Here is a 25,395-nt window from a genome sequence, read left to right as displayed (position 1 = left end):
CCGCTGCTACATGATAAGGGTAACGTGTGATTAGTATGATGCACCATCTCAGGGAGGTTATATTGTGGGTGTAATAGATACCGCTGCTACATGATCTGGGTAACGTGTGATTAGTATGATGCACCTTCTCAGGGAGGTTATGTTGTGGGTGTAATAGAAACCACTGCTACATGATTTGGGTAACGTATGATTAGTATGATGCATCTTCTCAGGGATGTTATATTGTGGGTGTAATAGAAACCGCTGCTGCATGATCTGGGTAACGTGTGATTAGAATGATGCACCTTCTCAGGGAGGATATATTGTGAGTGTAATAGATACCGCTGCTACATGATCCGGGTAACGTGTGATTAGTATGATTCACCTTCTCAGGGAGGTTATATTGTGGGTGTAATAGAAACCACTGCTACGTGATCTGGGTAACGTGTGATTAGTATGATGCACCTTCTCAGGGAGGTTATATTGTGGCTGTAATAGAAACCGCTGATACATGATCTGGGTAACGTGTGATTAGTATGATGCACCTTCTCAGGGAGGATATATTGTGGCTGTAATAGAAACAGCTGCTACATGATCCGGGTAACGTGTGATTAGTATGATGCACCTTCTCAGGGATGTTATATTGTGGGTGTAATAGAAACCGCTGCTACATGATCCGGGTAACGTGTGATTAGTGTGATGCACCTTCTCAGGGAGGTTATATTGTGGGTGTAATAGAAACTGCTGCTACATGATCTGGGTAACGTGTAATTAGTATGATGCACCTTCTCAGGGTGGTTATATTGTGGGTGTAATAGAAACCGCTGCTGCATGATCTGGGTAACGTGTGATTAGTATGATGCATCTTCTCAGGGATGTTATATTGTGGGTGTAATAGAAAACGCTGCTGCATGATCTGGGTAACGTGTGATTAGTATGATGCACCTTCTCTGGGAGGTTATATTGTGGGTGTAATAGAAACCGCTGCTACATGATCTGGGTAACGTGTAATTAGTATGATGCACCTTCTCAGGGAGGTTATGTTGTGGGTGTAATAGAAACCACTGCTACATGATCTGGGTAATGTGTGATTAGTATGATGCATCTTCTCAGGGATGTTATATTGTGGGTGTAATAGAAACCGCTGCTGCATGATCTGGGTAACGTGTGATTAGTATGATGCACCTTCTCAGGGAGGTTATTTTGTGGCTGTAATAAAAACCGCTGCTACATGATCTGGGTAACGTGTGATTAGTATGATGCACCTTCTCAGGGAGGATATATTGTGGGTGTAATAGATACCTCTGCTACATGATCCGGGTAACGTGTGATTAGTATGATGCATCTTCTCTGGGATGATATATTGTGGGTGTAATAGAAACCGCTGCTGCATGATCCGGGTAACGTGTGACTAGTATGATGCACCTTCTCAGGGAGGATATATTGTGGGTGTAATAGAAACCGCTGCTACATGATCTGGGTAACGTGTGATTAGTATGATGCACCTTCTCAGGGAGGATATATTGTGGGTGTAATAGATACCTCTGCTACATGATCCGGGTAACGTGTGATTAGTATGATGCATCTTCTCTGGGATGTTATATTGTGGGTGTAATAGAAACCGCTGCTGCATGATCCGGGTAACGTGTGACTAGTACGATGCACCTTCTCAGGGAGGATATATTGTGGGTGTAATAGAAACCGCTGCTGCATGATCCGGGTAACGTGTGACTAGTATGATGCACCTTCTCAGGGAGGAAATATTGTGGGTGTAATAGAAACCGCTGATACTTGATCCTGGTAATGTGTGATTAGTATGATGCACCTTCTCAGGGATGTTATATTGTGGGTGTAATAGAAACCGCTGCTACATGATCTGGGTAACGTGTGATTAGTATGATGCACCTTCTCAGGGAGGTTATATTGTGGGTGTAATAGAAACCACTGCTACGTGATCTGGGTAACGTGTGATTAGTATGATGCACCTTCTCAAGGAGGTTATATTGTGGGTGTAATAGAAACTGCAGCTACATAATAAGGGAAACATGTGTTTAGTATGATGCACTTTCTCAGGGAGGTTATATTGTGTCTCTAATAGAAACCGCTGCTACATGATAAGGGAAACATGTGATAAGATTGATGCACCTTCTCAGGGAGGTTATATTGTGGCTGTAATAGAGAGCGCTGCTACATGATCTGGTTAACGTGTGATTAGTATGATGCACCTTCTCAGGGAGGTTATATTGTGAGTGTAATAAATAGCGCTGCTTCATGATCTGGGTAACATGTGATTAGTATGATGCATCTTCTCAGGGAGGTTGTATTGTGGCTGTAATAGAAACCGCCGCTACGTGATCCTGGTAACGTGTGATTAGTATGATGCACCTTCTCAGGAAGGTTATATTGTGGGATTAATAGAGATCGCTGCTACATGATCTGGGTTACATGTGATTAGTATGATGCACCTTCTCAGGGCTGTTATATTGTGGCTGTAATAGAAACCGCTGCTACATGATTGGTGTAACGTGTGATTAGTATGATGCACCTTCTCAGGGATGTTATATTGTGGCTGTAATAGAAACCGCTGCTACATGATTGGTGTAACGTGTGATTAGTATGATGCACCTTCTCAGTTAGGTTATATTGTGGGTGTAATAGAAACCACTGCTACATGATCTAGGTTACATGTGATTAGCATGATGCATCTTCTCAGGGAGGTTATAGTGTGGCTGTAATAGAGAGCGCTGCTACATGATCTGGTTAACGTGTGATTAGTATGATGCACCTTCTCAGGGAGGTTATATTGTGAGTGTAATTAATAGCGCTGCTTCATGATCTGGGTAACATGTGATTAGTATGATGCATCTTCTCAGGGAGGTTTTATTGTGGCTGTAATAGAAACCGCCGCTACGTGATCCTGGTAACGTGTGATTAGTATGATGCACCTTCTCAGGAAGGTTATATTGTGGGATTAATAGAGATCACTGCTACATGATCTGGGTTACATGTGATTTGTATGATGCACCTTCTCAGGGCTGTTATATTGTGGCTGTAATAGAAACCGCTGCTACATGATTGGTGTAACGTGTGATTAGTATGATGCACCTTCTCAGTTAGGTTATATTGTGGGTGTAATAGAAACCACTGCTACATGATCTAGGTTACATGTGATTAGCATGATGCATCTTCTCAGGGAGGTTATAGTGTGGCTGTAATAGAGACCGCTGCTACATGAATGGTGTAACGTGTAATTATTATGATGCACCATCTCAGGGTGGGTTATATTGTGGCTATAATAGAAACCGCTGCTACATTATCTGGGAAACGTGTGATTAGTATGGAGCACCTTTTCAGGGAGGTTATATTGTGGCTGTAATAGAAACCGCTGCTACATGATCTGGGAAACATGTGATTAGTATGATGCACCTTCTCAGGGAGGTTATATTGTGGCTGTAATAGATACCGCTGCTACATGATAAGGGCAATATGTGATTAGTATGATGCACCTTCTCAGGGAGGTTATATTGTGGCTGTAACAGAAACCGCTGCTACATGATCTGGGAAACATGTGATTAGTATGATGCACCTTCTCAGGGAGGTTATATTGTGGCTGTAATAGAAACCGCTGCTACATGATTGTTGTAACGTGTGATTAGTATGATGCACCTTCTCAGGAGGGTTATATTGTGGGTTTAATAGAGACCGCTGCTACATGATCTGGGTTACATGTGATTAGTATGATGCACCTTCTCAGTGAGGTTATATTGTGGGTTTAATAGAGACCGCTGCTACATGATCTGGGAAACATGTGATTAGTATGATGCACCTTCTCAGTGAGGTTATATTGTTGGTATAATAGAAACCGCTGCTACATGTATGGTGTAAAGTGTGATTAGTATGATACTCCTTCTCAGGTAGGTTATATTGTGGGTGTAATAGAAACCACTGGTACATGATCTAGGTTACATGTGATTAGTATGATGCATCTTCTCAGGGAGGTTATATTGTGGCTGTAATAGAGACCGCTGCTACATGTATGGTGTAATGTGTGATTAGTATGATGCACCGTCTCAGGGATGTTATATTGTGGCTGTAATAGAAACCGCAGCTACATGATAAGGAAAACATGTGTTTAGTATGATGCACCTTCTCAGGGAGGTTATATTGTGGCTGTTATAGAAACCGCTGCTCCATGATCCGGGTAACGTGTGATTAGTATGATGCACCTTCTAAGGGAGGTTATACTGTGGCTGTTGTAGAAACCGCTGGTACATGATCCGGGTAACGTGTGATTAGTATGATGCATCTTCTCAGGGATGTTATATTGTGGGTGTAATAGATACCGCTGCTACATGATCCGGTTATTGTGTGATTAGTATGATGCACCTTCTCATGGAGGTTATATTGTGGGTGTAATAGAAACCGCTGCTACATGATCCGGGTAACGTGTGTTTAGTATGATGCATCTTCTCAGGGAGGTTATATTGTGACTGTCATAGAGACCGCTGCTATATGATCGTGGTACCGTGTGAATAGTATGATGCACCTTCTCAGGGATGTTACATTGTGGGTGTAATAGAAACTGCTGCTACAAGATCCGGGTAACGTGTGATTAGTATGTTGCATCTTCTCAGGGAGGTTATATTGTGGCTGCCATAGAGACCGCTGCTACATGATCGTGGTACCGTGTGACTAGTAGAGATGAGCGGTTCGGATTCTGTGGAATCCGAACCGCTCCGAACATTGGGGATCCGAGTCCACCCGAACCCTGTTCGGGTGTTCACCGCCTGACTCGGATCCCCGTTCGGGGCCGAACGGCGGTCACCTGATGTCGGATTCTCACTAAAGAATCCGACATCAGGTCTCCTCGCGTGTAGGGCAGAGAGCAGTGATAGCGCTCTGCCCTACACAGACACACAGCCGCCAGCGGCAGCTGTGTGTTTGTTACAGCAGCCAATGAGAGTCACACAGACTCTCATTGGCTGCTGCACGGAGGAAGCCGGCTGGAGCTCACACATGAGCTCCGTCTTCCGGCTCCCTCCTCAGCGTGTGACAGAGCGGACGGCGCGGGAGCGGGGATACAGGTAAGTTTTTATTTTTTTATTTGTGCAAGGGCCGGGGGCGCTACTGGGGGGGGGGTCTGCTACTGGGGGTGCGGGGGGCCATACTACTGGGGGGGGTCTGCACTACTGGGGGGGGTCTGCTACTGGGGGGGCTATACTACTGGGGGGGCCATACTACAGAGGGGCCTGCTACTGGGGGGGCTATACTACTGGGGGGGGGGTCTGCTACTGGGAGGGCCATACTACTGAGGGGCCTGCTACTGGGGGGGCCATACTACTGGGGGGGCTTACTACTACTGGGGGGGGGGCCTGCTACTGGGGCAGCCTACTACAGGGGGGCCATACTACAGGGGGGGCCCATACTACAGGGGGGCTACTACTGGGGGCAGCCTACTACTGGGGGGGGCCTGCTACTGGGGCAGCCTACTACTGGGGGGGCCATACTACTGGGGGGCCATACTACTGGGTGGCATGCTAATGGGGGGCATACTACTGGGGGGGCCTGCTAATGGGGGGCATACTACTGGGTGGCATGCTAATGGGGGGCATACTACTGGGGGGGCCTGCTAATGGGGGGCATACTACTGGGGGCATTCTACTGGGGGCACTGCATAGTGGACCCTACTACTAAGGGGACTGCATAGGGGGCACCACTGCTGGGGGACATTGTGTAAGGGACACCGCTACTGTGGGCATTGTGTAAAAGGGTCACTACTGTGGGCATTGTGTAAAAGGGGCACTACTGTGTGTCGTAACATAAATAAGAGGCACTACTTTATGGTGTAATGTGAATCAGGCCCTATGTGCGGTGTAATGCGAATAAGATTGTGCACTGTGACTCCTAGGGCCGTAGCCCACTTTGTAAACAAGTACTGTGACTCTGCTGGCCGTACCCCACTGGGTGGGTGCACTACTTTTCATTTCTGCCACTGCTGTGTGGCAATGTGTCATAGATGTGCTTTATACTGTGGTGTATGTGTCGTTGTGCCGCTGCTTTGTCGCTTAGTAACCAGTCAGCTCACTGCAACCTTTGGCAAATAATGTTGAAAACAATATTATGAGCTGTGATATGGTCTAAATTGACTGGAAATTAATGTTATTGAGGTTAATAATACTCTAGGACGAAAAAAAAGACCAATTTATGTGATTTTAGCTTTTTTTGTCAATTTTTGTAAAAAAATCCAAATCCAAATCCAAATCCAAAGCCAGTCACCGCAGTTTGGCAAATCCACGAATTAGACGACGAATTAGAACCAAATCCAAATCCGGCAAAAATGGTCCGGCGCACATCCCTAGTGATTAGTATGATGCACCTTCTCAGGGATGTTATATTGTGGGTGTAATAGAAACTGCTGCTACATGATCCGGGTAACGTGTGATTAGTATGATGCACCTTCTCAGGGATGTTATATTGTAGGTGTAATAGAAACCGCTGCTACATGATCCGGGTAACGTGTGATTAGTATGATGCATCTTCTCAGGGAGGTTATATTGTGGGTGTAATAGAATCCGCTGATACATGATCCAGGTAACATGTGATTAGTATGATGCACCTTCTCAGGGATGTTATATTGTGGGTGTCATAGAGACCGCTGCTACATGATCCAGGTAACGTGTGATTAGTATGATGCATCTTCTCAGGGAGGTTATATTGTGGCTGTCATAGAGACCGCTGCTACATGATCGTGGTACCGTGTGATTAGTATGATGCATCTTCTCAGGGATGTTATATTGTGGGTGTAATAGAAACCGCTGCTGCATGATCCGGGTAACGTGTGATTAGTATGATGCACCTTCTCAGGGATGTTATATTGTGGGTGTAATAGAAACTGCTGCTACTTGATCCGGGTAACGTGTGATTAGTATGATGCACCTTCTCAGGGATGTTATATTGTGGGTGTAATAGAAACCACTGATTCATGATCTGGGTAACGTGTGATTAGTATGATGCACCTTCTCAGGGATGTTATATTGTGGGTGTAATAGAAACCGCTGCTACATGATCGTGGTACCGTGTGATTAGTATGATGCATCTTCTCAGGGATGTTATATTGTGGGTGTAATAGAAACCGCTGCTACATGATCCGGGTAACGTGTGATTAGTATGATGCATCTTCTCAGGGATGTTACATTGTGGGTGTAATAGAAACCGCTGCTACATGATCGTGGTACCGTGTGATTAGTATGATGCACCTTCTCAGGGATGTTACATTGTGGGTGTAATAGAAACCGCTGCTACATGATCGTGGTACCGTGTGATTAGTATGATGCACCTTCTCAGGGAGGTTATATTGTGGGTGTAATAGAAACCGCTGCTGCATGATCCAGGTAACGTGTGAATAGTATGATGCACCTTCTCAGGGATGTTATATTGTGGGTGTAAAAGAAACCGCTGCTACATGATCGTGGTACCGTGTGATTAGTATGATGCACCTTCTCAGGGAGGTTATATTGTGGGTGTAATAGAAACCGCTGCTACATGATCGTGGTACCGTGTGATTAGTATGATGCACCTTCTCAGGGAGGTTATATTGTGGGTGTAATAGAAACCGCTGCTGCATGATCCAGGTAACGTGTGATTAGTATGATGCATCTTCTCAGGGAGGTTATATTGTGGCTGTCATAGAGACCGCTGATACATGATCCGGATAACGTGTGATTAGTATGATGCACCTTCTCAGGGATGTTACATTGTGGGTGTAATAGAAACCGCTGCTACATGATCCAGGTAACGTGTGATTAGTATGATGCACCTTCTCAGGGAGGTTATATTGTGGGTGTAATAGAAACCGCTGCTGCATGATCCAGGTAACGTGTGATTAGTATGATGCACCTTCTCAGGGATGTTATATTGTGGGTGTAATAGAAACCGCTGCTACATGATCCAGGTAACGTGTGATTAGTATGATGCATCTTCTCAGGGAGGTTATATTGTGGCTGTCATAGAGACCGCTGCTACATGATCCGGGTAACGTGTGATTAGTATGATGCACCTTCTCAGGGAAGTTACAGTATATGGAGGCTGTAATGGGAACATCTCTCAGGACAGCTACAGTAGATTCAGATGTAATGTGAGATAACTATACTCAGTATGGAATAACTATTGCTGAAGACAATGGGATCTGCTGGGTATAGGAAAATATATGTCTAAGCTACATGAACCAGTGTCTGTTGCTTTATATCACCCTATATCTATATCTTGCATAGTGCTAATGATATTACAGTAGGCATCATAATCAGTTTATTCAATGCTAGATGTATATGTTAATGTGTGCATCACTGTTAGTGACAAAGGGCCTGATTCGGAGATGGACAAAATGCAGATGTGTATGCAGTGGAGCGATTATCGGTGATCTGCGCAATGCATCATGTTTCTTTACCGTGGGCCATGGCCGCCGTGGGAGGTAATGGGGCAGCTCAGACGCAGCAGAGTCAGGTGTCGCACACTGTGATCGTGATTGCATAGGCAGCTGATAATGCTCCGGTGTCTCAGCTCTGGCGGTCATTTGGCGTAACCATAAGGTTACTCAGAACTTCCATATTCAACTGACCTGCGACCAAAGCTGCATCTTTCTATCAATTGCTCAGATTTGCGAAGCTGCCGGTGGGCGTCTCATTTGCATATGTTCGCACAGCTGATGCGCACAAACTGGCAGCAATAGTGGCATTAGTGTGTACATGTGAAATCAGGCCCAGATTCCCCTATTCTATGATGTCACACAGCGACAGGCAGCTCATTTATTATATATATTGTTATACTGGACACACAAGTATTGTACAGGATGTAGTTTCAATCCCGGCTGTCGAGACTTGCGCCGGAATCCCAATGGCAAGTAGTGGGGTTATGGGGAGGATTAGGGTTAAACACTAGGGGCAGGGGGAGGATCAGGCACTAAGGGGAGGGTTAGGTACTAGGGGCAGGGATAGGGTTAGACACTAAGGGGAGGGTTAGGTACTAGGGGCAGGGGGAGGATCAGGCACTAAGGGGAGGGTTAGGTACTAGGGGCAGGGATAGGGTTAGACACTAAGGGGAGGGTTAGGTACTAGGGGCAGGGATAGGGTTAGACACTAAGGGGAGGGTTAGGCACTAGGGGCAGGGATAGGGTTAGACACTAAGGGGAGGGTTAGGGACTATGGGCAGGGGTAGGGATAGACATTAGAGGAAGGGTTAGGCACTAGGGGCAGGGATAGGGTTAGACACTAAGGGGAGGGTTAGGCACTAGGGGCAGGGATAGGGTTAGACATTAGAGGGAGGGTTAGGGACTAGGGGCAGGGATAGGGTTAGACATTAGGGGAAGGGTTAGGCACTAGGGGCAGTGATAGGGTTAGACATTAAGGGAAGGGTTAGGTACTAGGGGCAGGGATAGGGTTAGACACTAAGGGGAGGGTTAGGTACTAGGGGCAGGGATAGGGTAAGACATTAGGGGGAGGGTTAGGCACTAGGGGCAGGGATAGGGTTAGACACTAAGGGGAGGGTTAGGTTCTAGGGGCAGGGATAGGGTTAGACACTAAGGGGAGGGTTAGGTACTAGGGGCAGGGATAGGGTAAGACATTAGGGGGAGGGTTAGGCACTAGGGGCAGGGATAGGGTTAGACACTAAGGGGAGGGTTAGGGATTAGGGGCAGGGATAGGGTTAGACATTAGGGGGAGGGTTAGGCACTAGGGGCAGGGATAGGGTTAGACACTAAGGGGAGGGTTAGGTACTAGGGGCAGGGATAGGGTTAGACACTAAGGGGAGGGTTAGGTACTAGGGGCAGGGATTGGGTAAGACATTAGGGGGAGGGTTAGGCACTAGGGGCAGGGATAGGGTTAGACACTAAGGGGAGGGTTAGGTTCTAGGGGCAGGGATAGGGTTAGACACTAAGGGGAGGGTTAGGTACTAGGGGCAGGGATAGGGTAAGACATTAGAGGGAGGGTTAGGCACTAGGGGCAGGGATAGGGTTAGACATTAGGGGGAGGGTTAGGCACTAGGGGCAGGGATAGGGTTAGACACTAAGGGGAGGGTTAGGGACTAGGGGCAGGGATAGGGTTAGACACTAAGGGGAGGGTTAGGGACTATGGGCAGGGATAGGGTTAGACACTAAGGGGAGGGTTAGGGACTATGGGCAGGGATAGGGTTAGACATTAGGGGAAGGGTTAGGCACTAGGGGCAGGGATAGGGTTAGACACTAAGGGGAGGGTTTGGGACTAGGGGCAGGGTTAGGGTAAGACATTAGGGGGAGGGTTAGGGACTAGGGGCAGGGTTAGGGTAAGACATTAGGGGGAGGGTTAGGGACTAGGGGCAGGGATAGGGTTAGACACTAAGGGGAGGGTTAGGTACTAGGGGCAGGATAGGGTTATACATTAGGGGGAGGGCTACGGACTAGGGGCAGGGATAGGGTTAGACATTAGGGTGAGGGTTAGGTACTAGGGGCAGGGATAGGGTTAAACATTAGGGGGAGGGTTAGGCACTAGGGGCAGGGATAGGGTTAGACACTAGGTGGACGGTTAGGGACTAGGGGCAGGTTTAGGGTTAGACACTAGGGGGAGGGTAAGGCACTAGAGGGAGGGTAAGACACAAGGGGGAGGGTTAGACACTAGGTGGAGGGTTAGGCACTTGGGGGAGGGTTAGACTACTGGAGGGGAGGGTTAGGTACTAGGGGGGGGTTAGGGTTAGACTGCTGGAGGGGAGGTTAGGGTTAGGCACTAGGAGGAGGGTTAGATACTAGGGGGAGGGTTAGGCACTAGGGGCAGGGATAGGGTTAGACATTAGGGGGAGGGTTAGGTAGTAGGGGCAGGGATAGGGTTAGACATTAGGGGGAGGGTTAGGCACTAGGGGGAGGGTTAGGGTTAGACACTAGGTGGACGGTTAGGGACTAGGGGCAGGTTTAGGGTTAGACACTAGGGGGAGGGTAAGGCACAAGGGGGAGGGTTAGACACTAGGTTGAGGGTTAGGCACTTGGGGGAGGGTTAGGATTAGACTGCTGGAGGGGAGGTTAGGGTTAGGCACTAGAAGGAGGGTTAGATACTAGGGGGAGGGTTAGGGACTAGGGGCAGGGTTAGGGTAAGACATTAGGGGGAGGGTTAGGTACTAGGGGCAGGGATAGGGTTAGACACTAAGGGGAGGGTTAGGCACTAGGGGCAGGGATAGGGTTAGACACTAAGGGGAGGGTTAGGGACTAGGGGCAGGGATAGGATTAGACATTAGGGGGAGGGTTAGGGACTAGGGGCAGGGATAGGGTTAGACACTAAGGGGAGGGTTAGGGACTAGGGGCAGGGATAGGGTTAGACACTAAGGGGAGGGTTAGGCACTAGGGGCAGGGATAGGGTTAGACACTAGATGGACGGTTAGGGACTAGGGGCAGGTTTAGGGTTAGACACTAGGGGGAGGGTAAGGCACAAGGGGGAGGGTTAGACACTAGGTGGAGGGTTAGACACTAGGTGGAGGGTTAGGCACAAGGGGGAGGGTTAGGCACTTGTGGGAGGGTTAGACTACTGGAGGGGAGGGTTAGATACTAGGGGGGGTTAGGGTTAGACTGCTGGAGGGGAGGTTAGGGTTAGGCACTAGGGGGTGGGTTAGGCACTAGGGGGAGGGTTAGACTGCTGGTGGGGAGGGTTAGGGTTAGGTACTAGGGGGAGGGTTAGGCACTAGGAAAGGGATAGGATTAGACATTAGGGGGAGGGTTAGGGACTAGGGGCAGGGATAGGGTTAGACACTAAGGGGAGGGTTAGGGACTAGGGGCAGGTATAGGGTTAGACACTAGATGGACGGTTAGGGACTAGGGGCAGGTTTAGGGTTAGACACTAGGGGGAGGGTAAGGCACAAGGGGGAGGGTTAGACACTAGGTGGAGGGTTAGACACTAGGTGGAGGGTTAGGCACAAGGGGGAGGGTTAGGCACTTGTGGGAGGGTTAGACTACTGGAGGGGAGGGTTAGATACTAGGGGGGGTTAGGGTTAGACTGCTGGAGGGGAGGTTAGGGTTAGGCACTAGGGGGTGGGTTAGGCACTAGGGGGAGGGTTAGACTGCTGGTGGGGAGGGTTAGGGTTAGGTACTAGGGGGAGGGTTAGGCACTAGGAAAGGGTTAGGATTAGGCACAACGGGGAAGGATATGGTTAGGCTACTGGAGGGGAGGTTAGGGTTAGGCACTAGGGGAGGGTTAGACTGCTGGATAGGGAAGATTAGGTACTAAGGGGAGGATTAGGGTTAGGCACTAGGGGGTGGGTTAGGGTTAGGCACTAGGGGCAGGGTTAGGCAGTTAGGGGGAGGATTAGGGTTAGGCAGTTAGGGGGAGGGTTAGGGTTAGGCACTAGGGGGGAGAGTTAGGGTTAGGCAGTTAGGGGGAGGGTTAGGCACTAGGATGGGGGAGGTTAGGGGTTAGGCACTAGGGGGCAGGGTTAGGGTTAGGCACTAGGGGCAGGGTTAGGCAGTTAGGGGGAGGATTAGGGTTAGGCAGTTAGGGGGAGGGTTAGGGTTAGGCACTAGGGGGGAGAGTTAGGGTTAGGCAGTTAGGGGGAGGGTTAGGCACTAGGATGGGGGAGGTTAGGGGTTAGGCACTAGGGGGCAGGGTTAGGGTTAGGCACTAGGGGGAGGGTTAGGGTTAGGCACCAGGGAAAGGGTTAGGCACTTAGGGGGAGGGTTATGATTAGGCACTAGCGGGAGAGTTAGGCACTAGGGGAGGGTTAGGCTGCTGGAGGGGAGGTTAGGGTTTGGCACTCTGGGGAGTGTTAGGGTTAGGCACTAGGGGTAATGCTAGAGTTAGGCTGCTGGAGGGGTATGCAGTCGGGAAATCGGCTGCCTTAATACCGACAGCCGGCTTCCTGGCTGCTTTATCCCGGTGTGGGATAAATGACCGGCGTCTATATCTAGCCGCGGGGGGGTAGGGTTAGGTTTAGGGCACCCGTGGGGGACTTAGGGTTAGGCACCCCCCGGGAGGGTTAGGCTAGGGGAAGGGGGGGTTAGGCACCCCCGGGTGGAGGTTAGGGTTAGGCACCCCCCCCGGGGGACTTAGGTTTAGGCAGCGGGGAAGGGGGGGGTTAGGCGTTTGCGGGGGAGGTTAGGGTTAGGCTCCCCTAAGGAGGGTTAGGGGGTTAGGTTAGGTTAGTTTCTACATAATTTCCAGCGCTGCCGGGCTCTGCTGATATGTCGGGCTGCCACTGACAGGAATCGAATTGCCGGCCATGCGGCAGCCGGGATTCCATACTGATTCCGCTTGAGGGGAGGTTAGGGTTAGGCAGTAAGGGGATTGTTAGGGTTAGGCACTAAGGGGAGGTTAGGCACTAGGGGAAAGGTTAGGGTAAGGCTGCTGGAGGGGAGGTTAGGGTTAGGCACTAGGGGGAGTGTTAGGGTTAGGCACTAGGGGAAAGGTTAGGGTTAGGCTGCTGGAGGGGAGGTTAGGGTTAGGCACTGGGGATGGAGGGTTAGGCTTAGGCTGTGGGGAGGGAGGGTTAGGTTTAGGGTTAGGATACTTACCGACAGTTGTCAATATCCTAACCCTGTTGGGATGCTGGCGTCGGGATTCTGATCCCAAGCACCGTCATCCTGTACCCAACCTATATAGTACCTAGGGACACATTAACATAAGGTTTATTAATTCCAGTAAACATATCTCATAGTCAGTGTTTCCGCTCACCTGGTTGATATAAGCACTTGCAGGTATAGGGTAATTTATTCCATCAAGTGTTATGATGATATCAGGCAAGGAACTAATATTGTTACAGTCCACATTATACTGAAATGTAGAAGAGAAATATTAATTTATTAATGCAATCACTAAAACTTCTCTCTCTCTCAAACACTAGTAAATAAAATACACAGAGATAAATGAAACACGTCCAATAAATATTAATTAAAAGAGAAAGAGAAGATACGTGTTCATCCCAGCAGTAAGGACAAAGGTGAGTAGATCTACTTACCTGGCCGGTAGCTTCTTATATAACTCACTGCAATGTGTGGCTATATGGTCTCCGTTATGTGATAGACACGTTTCCTCGTGCTTTGCTCACTTTGTCGTTACACTCACGTTAAAGTATAGAGCGTACAGATGCACCCAAGTTCATTGTGCCTGATCACGCCACAAATTGGCGTGTGCATCGCGCTATGCGTCACAATACGCTATGGTGCTTCCCCGATTGCGGGAGCGCATCTCCATTCAGTCTTATGGAGATGTGAATGTGCATCTCTGGTTGCGGGATTGTGTCTCTCATTCATTCCTATGGATATGCAAATGCACGCCTCTGATCGCAGGAGTCCTTCACGCGAATCGCTGCGCTACAGGCAAGGCTGTAGCTGGGCATATCTGTATGCTCTTTTGGTGCTGTCAGTGGCATGAAACCCTGCCCTGTTTCTCTGCCTAAGACTACATCATCAGAGGATGCCACTGGAATAATGGGTATATGGTCTAACCATAGTATATAAATAACTAACCCTCATAATAACTAAGTAATAAACTTTATATAGGCCAATTACTCTATTCTAAAGTAATATCCAATTTTATGTGATCTAATTCTCCCTAAATATGAGCTTAACCACCATAGGTGCGAGGGGTACAGCTGCTATAGGGCCCAGAGCTGAGGGGCCATCTTTCATGTCACATGGGTGTAACTACCATAGGAGTAAGGGGTGCAGCTGTTATAGGGCCCAGAACTGAGGGGCCCATCTTCCTTGTCACATGGGTGTAACTATCATAGGTGCGAGGGGTACAGCTGCTATAGGGCCCAGAGCTGAGGGGCCCATCTTCCTTGTCACATGGGTGTAACTACCATAGGTGTAAGGGGTACAGCTGCTATAGGGCCCAGAGCTGAGGGGCCATCTTCCTTGTCACATGGGTGTAACTATCATAGGTGTGAGGGGTGCAGCTCCTATAGGGCCCAGAGCTGAGGGGCCCATCTTCCTTGTCACATGGGTGTAACTACCATAGGTGTAAGTGGTGCAGCTGCTATAGGGCCCAGAGCTGAGGGGCCCATCTTCCTTGTCACATGGGTGTAACTACCATAGGTGTAAGGGGTGCAGCTGCTATAGGACCCAGAGCTGAGGGGTCCATCTTCCTTGTCACATGGGTGTAACTACCATAGGTGTAAGGGGGCAGTTGCTATGGGGCCCAGAGCTGAGGGGCCATCTTCCTTGTTACATGGGTGTAACTACCATAGGAGTAAGGGGTGCAGCTGCTATGGGGCCCAGAGCTGAGGGACCATCTTCCTTGTCACATTGGTTTAACTACCATAGGTGTCAGAGGTGCTGCTGCTATAGGGCCCAGAGCTAAGGGGCCATCTTCCTTGCCACATGGGTGTAACTACCATAGGTTTAAGGCGTGCAGCTGCTATAGGGCCCAGACCTGAGGGGCCCATCTTCCTTGTCACATGGGTGTAACTACCATAGGTGTAAGTGGTGCAGCTGCTATAGGGCCCAGAGCTGAGGGGCCATCTTCCTTGCCACATGGGCATAACTACAATAGGTGTAAGGCATGCAGCTGCTATAGGGCCCAGAGCTGAGGGGCCCATCTTCCTTGTCACATGGGTGTAACTACCATAGGTGTAAGAGTTGCAGCTGCTATGGGGCCCAGTGCTGAGGGCCCATCTTCCTTGTCACATGGGTGTAACTACCATAGGTGTAAGAGGTGCAGCTGCTATGGGGCCCAGTGCTGAGGGCCCATCTTCCTTGTCAAATGGGTGTAACTACCATAGGTGTAAGGGGTGCAACTGCTATGGGGCCCAGAGCTGGGGGGCCATCTTCCTTGTCACATGGGTGTAACTACCATAGGTGTAAGGGGTGTAGCTGCTGTAGGACCCAGAGCTGAGGGACCCATCTTCCTTGTCACATGGGTGTAACTAGCATAGGTGTAAGGGGGAATCTGCTATAGGGCCCAGAGCTGAGGGGCCATCTTCCTTGTCACATGGGTGTAACTACACTTGGTGTAAGGGGTGCAGCTGATATAGGGCCAGAGCTGAGGGGCCATCTTCCTTGTCACATGGGTGTAACTACCATAGGTGTAAGGGGGGCAGCTGCTATAGGGCCCAGAGCTGAGGGGCCATCTTCCTTGTTCCATGGGTGTAAATGCCATAGGTGTAAGGGGAGCAGCTACTATAGGGCCCAGAGCTGAGGGGCTATCTTCCTTGTGACATGGGTGTAACTACCATAGGTGTAAGTGGTGCAGCTGCTATATGGCCCAGAGCTGAGGGGCCCATCTTCCTTGTCACATGGGTGTAACTACCATAGGTGTAAGTGGTGCAGCTGCTATAGGGCCCAGAGCTGAGGGGCCATCTTCCTTGTCACATGGGTGTAACTACCATAGGTGTAAGGGTTGCAGCTGCTATGGGGCCCAGAGCTGAGGGGGCCATCTTCCTTGTCACATTGGTGTAACTACCATAGGTGTAAGGGGTACAGCTGCTATAGGGCCCAGAGCTGAGGGGCCCATCTTCCTTGTCACATGGGTGTAACTACCATAGGTGTAAGGGGTGCAGCTGCTATAGGACCCAGAGCTGAGGGGTCCATCTTCCTTGTCACATGGGTGTAACTACCATAGGTGTAAGGGGGCAGCTGCTATGGGGCCCAGAGCTGAGGGGCCATCTTCCTTGTCACATGGGTGTAACTATCATAGGTGTAAGGGTTGCAGCTGCAATGGGGCCCAGAGCTGAGGGGGCCCATCTTCCTTGTCACATGGGTGTAACTATCATAGGTGCGAGGGGTGCAGCTCCTATAGGGCCCAGAGCTGAGGGGCCATCTTCCTTGTCACATGGGTTTAACTACCATAGGTGTAAGGGGAGCAGCTGCTATAGGGCCCAGAGCTGAGTGCCCATCTTTCTTGTCACATGGGTGTAACTACCTTAGGTGTAAGTGGTGCAGCTGCTATTGAACCCAGAGCTGAGGGGCCATCTTCCTTGTCACATGGGTGTAACTACCATAGGTGTAAGGGGGCAGCTGCTATGGGGCACAGATCTGAGGGGCCATCTTCCTTGTCACATGGCTGTAACTACCATAGGTGTAAGGGGTGCAGCTGTTATGGGGCCCAGAGCTGATGGGCCATCATCCATGTCACATGGGTGTAACTACCATAGGTGTAAGGGGTGCAGCTGCTATGGGGCCCAGAGCTGAGGGACCATCTTCCTTGTCACATGGGTGTAACTACCATAGGAGTAAGGGGAGCAGCTGCTATGGGGCCCAGAGCTGAGGGACCATCTTCCTTGTCACATTGGTTTACCTACCATAGGTGTAAGGAGTGCAGCTGCTATAGGGCCCAGAGCTGAGGGGCCATCTTCCTTGCCACATGGGTATAACTACCATAGGTGTAAGGCGTGCAGCTGCTATAGGGCCCAGAGCAGAGGGGCCTTACTTCTTTGTCACATGGGTGTAACTACCATAGGTGTAAGAGGTGCAGCTGCTATGGGGCCCAGTGCTGAGGGCCCATCTTCCTTGTCACATGGGTGTAACTACCATAGCTGTAGAGGTGCAGCTGCTATGGGGCCCAGTGCAGAGGGCCCATCTTCCTTGTCACATGGGTGTAACTACCATAGGTGTAAGGGGTGCAACTGCTATGGGGCCCAGAGCTGGGGGGCCATCTTCTTTGTCACATGGGTGTAACTACCATAGGTGTAAGGGGTGCAGCTGCTGTAGGACCCAGAGATGAGGGGCCCATCTTCCTTGTCACATGGGTGTAACTACCATAGGTATAAGGGGGAAGCTGCTATAGGGCCCAGAGCTGAGGGGCCATCTTCCTTGTCACATGGGTGTAACTATCATAGGTGTAAGGGGTGCAGCTGCTATAGGGCACAGAGCTGAGGGGGCATCTTCCTTGTCACATGGGTATAACTACACTTGGTATAAGGGGTGCAGCTGCTATAGGGCAAGAGCTGAGAGGCCATCTTCCTTGTCACATGGGTGTAACTACCATAGGTGTAAGGGAGGCAGCTGCTATAGGGCCCAGAGCTGAGGGGCCCATCTTCCTTGTCACATGGGTGTAACTACCATAGGTGTAAGTGGTGCAGCTGCTATAGGGCCCAGAGCTGAGGGGCCATCTTCCTTGTCACATGGGTGTAACTACCATAGTTGTAAGGGTTGCAGCTGCTATGGGGCCCAGAACTGAAGGGGCCATCTTCCTTGTCACATGGGTGTAACTACCATAGGTTTAAGGGGTACAGCTGCTATAGGGCCCAGAGCTGAGGGGCCCATCTTCCTTGTCACATGGGTGTAACTACCATAGGTGTAAGGGGTGCAACTGCTATGGGGCCCAGAGCTGGGGGGTCATCTTCCTTGTCACATGGGTGTAACTACCATAGGTGTAAGGGGTGCAGCTGCTGTAGGACCCAGAGCTGAGGGGCCCATCTTCCTTGTCACATCGGTGTAACTACCATAGGTGTGAGGGGTGCAGCTCCTATAGGGCCCAGAGCTGAGGGGCCATCTTCCCTGTCACATGGGTGTAACTGCCATAGATGTAATGGGTGCAGCTGCTATGGGGTCCACATCTGAGGGCCCATCATCCTTGTCACATGGGTGTAACTACCATAGATGTAAGTGGTGCAGCTGCTATTGCACCCAGAGCTGAGGGGCCCATCTTCCTTGTCACATGGGTGTAACTACCATAGGTGTAAGGGGTGCAGCTGCTGTAGGACCCAGAGCTGAGGGGCCCATCTTCCTTGTCACATGGGTGTAACTACCTTAGGTGTAAGGGGTGCAGCTGCTATGGGGCCCAGGGCTGAGGGGCCCATCTTCCTTGTCACATGGGTGTAACTACCATAGGTGTAAGGGGTGCAGCTCCTATGGGGCACAGAGCTGAGGGCCCATCTTCCTTGTCACATGGGTGTAACTACTATAGGTGTAAGGGGTACAGCTGCTATGGGGCCCAGAGCTGAGTGGCCCATTTTCCTTGTCACATGGGTTTAACTACCATAGGTGTAAGGGGTGCAGCTGCTATAGAACCCAGAGCTGAGGGGACCATCTTCCTTGTCACATGGGTGTAACTACCATAGGTGTAAGGGGGTAGCTGCTATGGGGCCCAGAGCTGGGGGGTCATCTTCCTGGTCACATGGGTGTAACTACCATAGGTGTAAGGGTTGCAGCTGCAAAGTCGCCCAGAGCTGAGGGGGCCATCTTCCTTGTCTCATGGGTGTAACTACCATAGGTGTAAGGGGTACAGCTGCTATAGGGCCCAGAGCTGAGGGGCCCATCTTCCTTGTCACAGGGGTGTAACTAACATAGTTGTAAGCGGTGCAGCTGCTGTAGGACCCAGAGCTGAGGGGCCCATCTTCCTTGTCACATGGGCGTAACTACCATAGGTGTAAGGGGGCAGCTTGTACGGGGCCCAGAGCTGAAGGGCCATCTTTCTTGTCACTTGGGTGTAACTACTGTAGGTGTAAGGGGTACAGCTGCTATAGGGCCCAGAGCTGAGGGTCCCATCTTCCTTGTCACATGGGTGTAACTACCATAGGTGTAAGGGGTGCAGCTGTTATGGGGCCCAGAGCTGATGGGCCATCTTCCATGTCACATGGGTGTAACTACCATAGGTTTAAGCGGTGCAGCTACTATGGGGCCCAGAGCTGAGGGACCATCTTCCTTGTCACATGGGTGTAACTACCATAGGAGTAAGGGGTGCAGCTGCTATAGGGCCCAGAGCTGAGGGGCCCATCTTCCTTGTCACATGGGTGTAACTACCATAGGTGTAAGAGGTACAGCTGCTATGGGGCCCAGAGCTGAGGGGCCATCTTCCTGGTCACATGGGTGTAACTACCATAGGTGTAAGGGTTGCAGCTGCAAAGTCGCCCAGAGCTGAGGGGGCCATCTTCCTTGTCTCATGGGTGTAACTACCATAGGTGCAAGGGGTACAGCTGCTATAGGGCCCAGAGCTGAGGGGCCCATCTTCCTTGTCACATGGGTGTAACTACCATAGGTGTAAGGGGTGCAGCTGCTGTAGGACCAAGAGCTGAGGGGCCCATCTTCCTTGTCACATGGGTGTAACTAACATAGGTGTAAGGGGGCAGCTTGTATGGGGCCCAGAGCTGAAGGGCCATCTTCCTTGTCACTTGGGTGTAACTACCATAGGTGTAAGAGGTGCAGCTGCTATGGGGCCCAGAGCTGAGGGACCATCTTCCTTGTCACATGGATGTAACTACCATAGGTGTAAGGGGGGCAGCTGCTATAGGGCCCAGAGCTGAGGGGCCATCTTCCTTGCCACAAGGTTGTAACTACTATAGGTGTAAGTCGTGCAGCTGCTATAGGGCCCAGAGCTGAGGGGCCTATCTTCTTTGTCACATGGGTGTAACTACCATAGGTGTAAGAGGTGCAGCTGCTATGGGGCCCAGAGCTGAGGGACCATCTTCCTTGTCACATGGTTTTAACTACCATAGGTGTAAGGTGTGCAGCTGCTATAGGGCCCAGAGCTGAGGGGCCCATCTTCCTTGTCACATGGGTGTAACTACCATAGGTGTAAGTGGTGCAGCTGCTATAGGGCCCTGAGCTGAGGGGCCATCTTCCTTGCCACATGGGTGTAACTACCATAGGTGTAAGGGGGCAGCTGCTATAGGGCCCAGAGCTGAGGGGCCTATCTTCTTTGTCACATGGGTGTAACTACCATAGGTGTAAGAGGTGCAACTGCTATGGGGCCCAGTGCTGAGGGACCATCTTCCTTGTCACATGGGTGTAACTACCATAGGTGTAAGGGGGGCAGCTGCTATAGGGCCCAGAGTTGAGGGGCCCATTTTCCTTGTCACATGGGTGTAACTACCATAGGTGTAAGTGGTGCAGCTGCTATAGGGCCCAGAGCTGAGGGGACCCATCTTCCTTGTCATATGGTTGTAACTACCATAGGTGTAAGGGATGCAGCTGCTATAGCCCCCAAAGCTGAGGGTGCCATCTTCCTTGTCACATGAGTGTAACTACCATAGGTTTAAGGGGGGCAGCTGCTATAGGGCCCAGAACTGAGGGAACCGTCCTCCTTGTCACATGGGTGTAACTACCATAGGTGTAAGCGGAGCAGCTGCTATACGGCCCAGAGCTGAGGGGGCATCTTCCTTGTCACATGGGTGTAACTACCATAGGTGTAAGGGGGGCAGCTGCTATAGGGCCCAGAGCTGAGGGGCCAATCTTCCTTGTCACATGTGTGTAACTACAATAGCTTTAAGGGGTGCAGCTGCTATAGGGCCCAGAGCTGAGGGGACATCTTCCTTGTCACATGGGTGTAACTACCATAGGTGTAAGGGGGCAGCTGCTATAGGGCCCAGAGCTGAGGGGACCCCTCTTCCTTGTCACATGGGTGTAACTACCATAGGTGTAAGGGGAGCAGCTGCTATAGGGCACAGAGCTGAGGGGACATCTTCCCTGTCACATGGGTGTAACTATCATTGGTGTAAGGGGTGCAGCTGCTATAGGGCCCAGAGCTGAGGGGCCATCTTCCCTGTCACATGGGTGTAACTACCATAACTGTAAGGGGTGCAGCTGCTATAGGGCCCAGAGCTGAGGGGCCATCTACCTTGTCACATGGGTGTAACTACCATAGATGTAAGTGGTGCAGCTGCTATTGCACCCAGAGCTGAGGGGCCCATCTTCCTTGTCACATGGGTGTAACTACCATAGGTGTAAGGGGTGCAGCTGCTGTAGGACCCAGAGCTGAGGGGCCCATCTTCCTTGTCACATGGGTGTAACTACCTTAGGTGTAAGGGGTGCAGCTGCTATGGGGCCCAGGGCTGAGGGGCCCATCTTCCTTGTCACATGGGTGTAACTACCATAGGTGTAAGGGGTGCAGCTCCTATGGGGCACAGAGCTGAGGGCCCATCTTCCTTGTCACATGGGTGTAACTACTATAGGTGTAAGGGGTACAGCTGCTATGGGGCCCAGAGCTGAGTGGCCCATTTTCCTTGTCACATGGGTTTAACTACCATAGGTGTAAGGGGTGCAGCTGCTATAGAACCCAGAGCTGAGGGGACCATCTTCCTTGTCACATGGGTGTAACTACCATAGGTGTAAGGGGGTAGCTGCTATGGGGCCCAGAGCTGGGGGGTCATCTTCCTGGTCACATGGGTGTAACTACCATAGGTGTAAGGGTTGCAGCTGCAAAGTCGCCCAGAGCTGAGGGGGCCATCTTCCTTGTCTCATGGGTGTAACTACCATAGGTGTAAGGGGTACAGCTGCTATAGGGCCCAGAGCTGAGGGGCCCATCTTCCTTGTCACAGGGGTGTAACTAACATAGTTGTAAGCGGTGCAGCTGCTGTAGGACCCAGAGCTGAGGGGCCCATCTTCCTTGTCACATGGGCGTAACTACCATAGGTGTAAGGGGGCAGCTTGTACGGGGCCCAGAGCTGAAGGGCCATCTTTCTTGTCACTTGGGTGTAACTACTGTAGGTGTAAGGGGTACAGCTGCTATAGGGCCCAGAGCTGAGGGTCCCATCTTCCTTGTCATATGGGTGTAACTACCATAGGTGTAAGGGGTGCAGCTGTTATGGGGCCCAGAGCTGATGGGCCATCTTCCATGTCACATGGGTGTAACTACCATAGGTTTAAGCGGTGCAGCTACTATGGGGCCCAGAGCTGAGGGACCATCTTCCTTGTCACATGGGTGTAACTACCATAGGAGTAAGGGGTGCAGCTGCTATAGGGCCCAGAGCTGAGGGGCCCATCTTCCTTGTCACATGGGTGTAACTACCATAGGTGTAAGAGGTGCAGCTGCTATGGGGCCCAGAGCTGAGGGGCCATCTTCCTGGTCACATGGGTGTAACTACCATAGGTGTAAGGGTTGCAGCTGCAAAGTCGCCCAGAGCTGAGGGGGCCATCTTCCTTGTCTCATGGGTGTAACTACCATAGGTGCAAGGGGTACAGCTGCTATAGGGCCCAGAGCTGAGGGGCCCATCTTCCTTGTCACATGGGTGTAACTACCATAGGTGTAAGGGGTGCAGCTGCTGTAGGACCAAGAGCTGAGGGGCCCATCTTCCTTGTCACATGGGTGTAACTAACATAGGTGTAAGGGGGCAGCTTGTATGGGGCCCAGAGCTGAAGGGCCATCTTCCTTGTCACTTGGGTGTAACTACCATAGGTGTAAGAGGTGCAGCTGCTATGGGGCCCAGAGCTGAGGGACCATCTTCCTTGTCACATGGATGTAACTACCATAGGTGTAAGGGGGGCAGCTGCTATAGGGCCCAGAGCTGAGGGGCCATCTTCCTTGCCACAAGGTTGTAACTACTATAGGTGTAAGTCGTGCAGCTGCTATAGGGCCCAGAGCTGAGGGGCCTATCTTCTTTGTCACATGGGTGTAACTACCATAGGTGTAAGAGGTGCAGCTGCTATGGGGCCCAGAGCTGAGGGACCATCTTCCTTGTCACATGGTTTCAACTACCATAGGTGTAAGGTGTGCAGCTGCTATAGGGCCCAGAGCTGAGGGGCCCATCTTCCTTGTCACATGGGTGTAACTACCATAGGTGTAAGTGGTGCAGCTGCTATAGGGCCCTGAGCTGAGGGACCATCTTCCTTGCCACATGGGTGTAACTACCATAGGTGTAAGGGGGCAGCTGCTATAGGGCCCAGAGCTGAGGGGCCTATCTTCTTTGTCACATGGGTGTAACTACCATAGGTGTAAGAGGTGCAACTGCTATGGGGCCCAGTGCTGAGGGACCATCTTCCTTGTCACATGGGTGTAACTACCATAGGTGTAAGGGGGGCAGCTGCTATAGGGCCCAGAGTTGAGGGGCCCATCTTCCTTGTCACATGGGTGTAACTACCATAGGTGTAAGTGGTGCAGCTGCTATAGGGCCCAGAGCTGAGGGGACCCATCTTCCTTGTCATATGGTTGTAACTACCATAGGTGTAAGGGATGCAGCTGCTATAGCCCCCAAAACTGAGGGTGCCATCTTCCTTGTCACATGAGTGTAACTACCATAGGTTTAAGGGGGGCAGCTGCTATAGGGCCCAGAACTGAGGGAACCGTCCTCCTTGTCACATGGGTGTAACTACCATAGGTGTAAGCGGAGCAGCTGCTATACGGCCCAGAGCTGAGGGGGCATCTTCCTTGTCACATGGGTGTAACTACCATAGGTGTAAGGGGGGCAGCTGCTATAGGGCCCAGAGCTGAGGGGCCAATCTTCCTTGTCACATGTGTGTAACTACAATAGCTTTAAGGGGTGCAGCTGCTATAGGGCCCAGAGCTGAGGGGACATCTTCCTTGTCACATGGGTGTAACTACCATAGGTGTAAGGGGGCAGCTGCTATAGGGCCCAGAGCTGAGGGGACCCCTCTTCCTTGTCACATGGGTGTAACTACCATAGGTGTAAGGGGAGCAGCTGCTATAGGGCACAAAGCTGAGGGGACATCTTCCCTGTCACATGGGTGTAACTATCATTGGTGTAAGGGGTGCAGCTGCTATAGGGCCCAGAGCTGAGGGGCCATCTTCCCTGTCACATGGGTGTAACTACCATAGCTGTAAGGGGTGCAGCTGCTATAGGGCCCAGAGCTGAGGGTCCATCTACCTTGTCACATGGGTGTAACTATCATAGGTGTAAGGAGTGCAGCTGCTATAGGGCCCAGAGCTGAGGGGCCTTCTTCCTTGTCACATGGGTGTAACTACCATAGCTGTAAGGGTTGCAGCTGCTATAGGGCCCAGAGCTGAGGGGCCATCTTCCTTGTCACATGGGTGTAACTACCATAGGTGTAAGTGGTGCAGCTGCTATAGCGCCCAGAGCTGAGGGGCCATCTTCCTTGTCACATGGGTGTAACTACCATAGGTGTAAGGGTTGCAGCTGCTATGGGGCCCAGAGCTGAAGGGGCCATCTTCCTTGTCACATGGGTGTAACTTCCATAGGTTTAAGGGGTACAACTGCTATAGGGCCCAGAGCAGAGGGGACCATCTTCCATGTCACATGGGTGTAGCTACCATAGGAGTAAGGGGTGCAATTGCTATAGGGCCCAGAGCTGAGGGGCCCATCTTCCTTGTCACATCGGTGTAACTACCATAGGTGTGAGGGGTGCAGCTCCTATAGGGCCCAGAGCTGAGGGGCCATCTTCCCTGTCACATGGGTGTAACTACCATAGATGTAAGGGGTGCAGCTGCTATGGGGCCCACATCTGAGGGCCCATCATCCTTGTCACATGGGTGTAACTACCATAGATGTAAGTGGTGCAGCTGCTATTGCACCCAGAGCTGAGGGGCCCATCTTCCTTGTCACATGGGTGTAACTACCATAGGTGTAAGGGGTGCAGCTGCTGTAGGAACCAGAGCTGAGGGGCCCATCTTCCTTGTCACATGGGTGTAACTACCTTAGGTGTAAGGGGTGCAGCTGCTATGGGGCCCAGGGCTGAGGGGCCCATCTTCCTTCTCACATGGGTGTAACTACCATAGGTGTAAGGGGTGCAGCTCCTATGGGGCCCAGAGCTGAGGGACCATCTTCCTTGTCACATGGGTGTAA

General features: G+C 50.9%; 1 protein-coding gene across 1 annotated transcript in view; it reads right to left on the bottom strand.

Moving 5' to 3' along the window:
• LOC148477106 (pepsin A-like) overlaps positions 1 to 25,395 on the bottom strand; it is a 600,278-nt gene that overhangs the window by 136,162 nt on the left and 438,721 nt on the right. Inside the window, exon 8 of the mRNA XM_088457226.1 lies at positions 13,653 to 13,751. Coding sequence (XP_088313352.1) covers positions 13,653 to 13,751 — 99 coding nt within the window. The remainder of the gene's footprint in view (positions 1 to 13,652; positions 13,752 to 25,395) is intronic.

This window comes from Taudactylus pleione, unplaced genomic scaffold (assembly GCF_031769625.1).
Source record: "Taudactylus pleione unplaced genomic scaffold, aTauple2 ptg000747l, whole genome shotgun sequence".
Taxonomy (NCBI): domain Eukaryota; kingdom Metazoa; phylum Chordata; class Amphibia; order Anura; family Myobatrachidae; genus Taudactylus; species Taudactylus pleione.
This window is presented reverse-complemented; position numbering and strand designations above follow the sequence as displayed.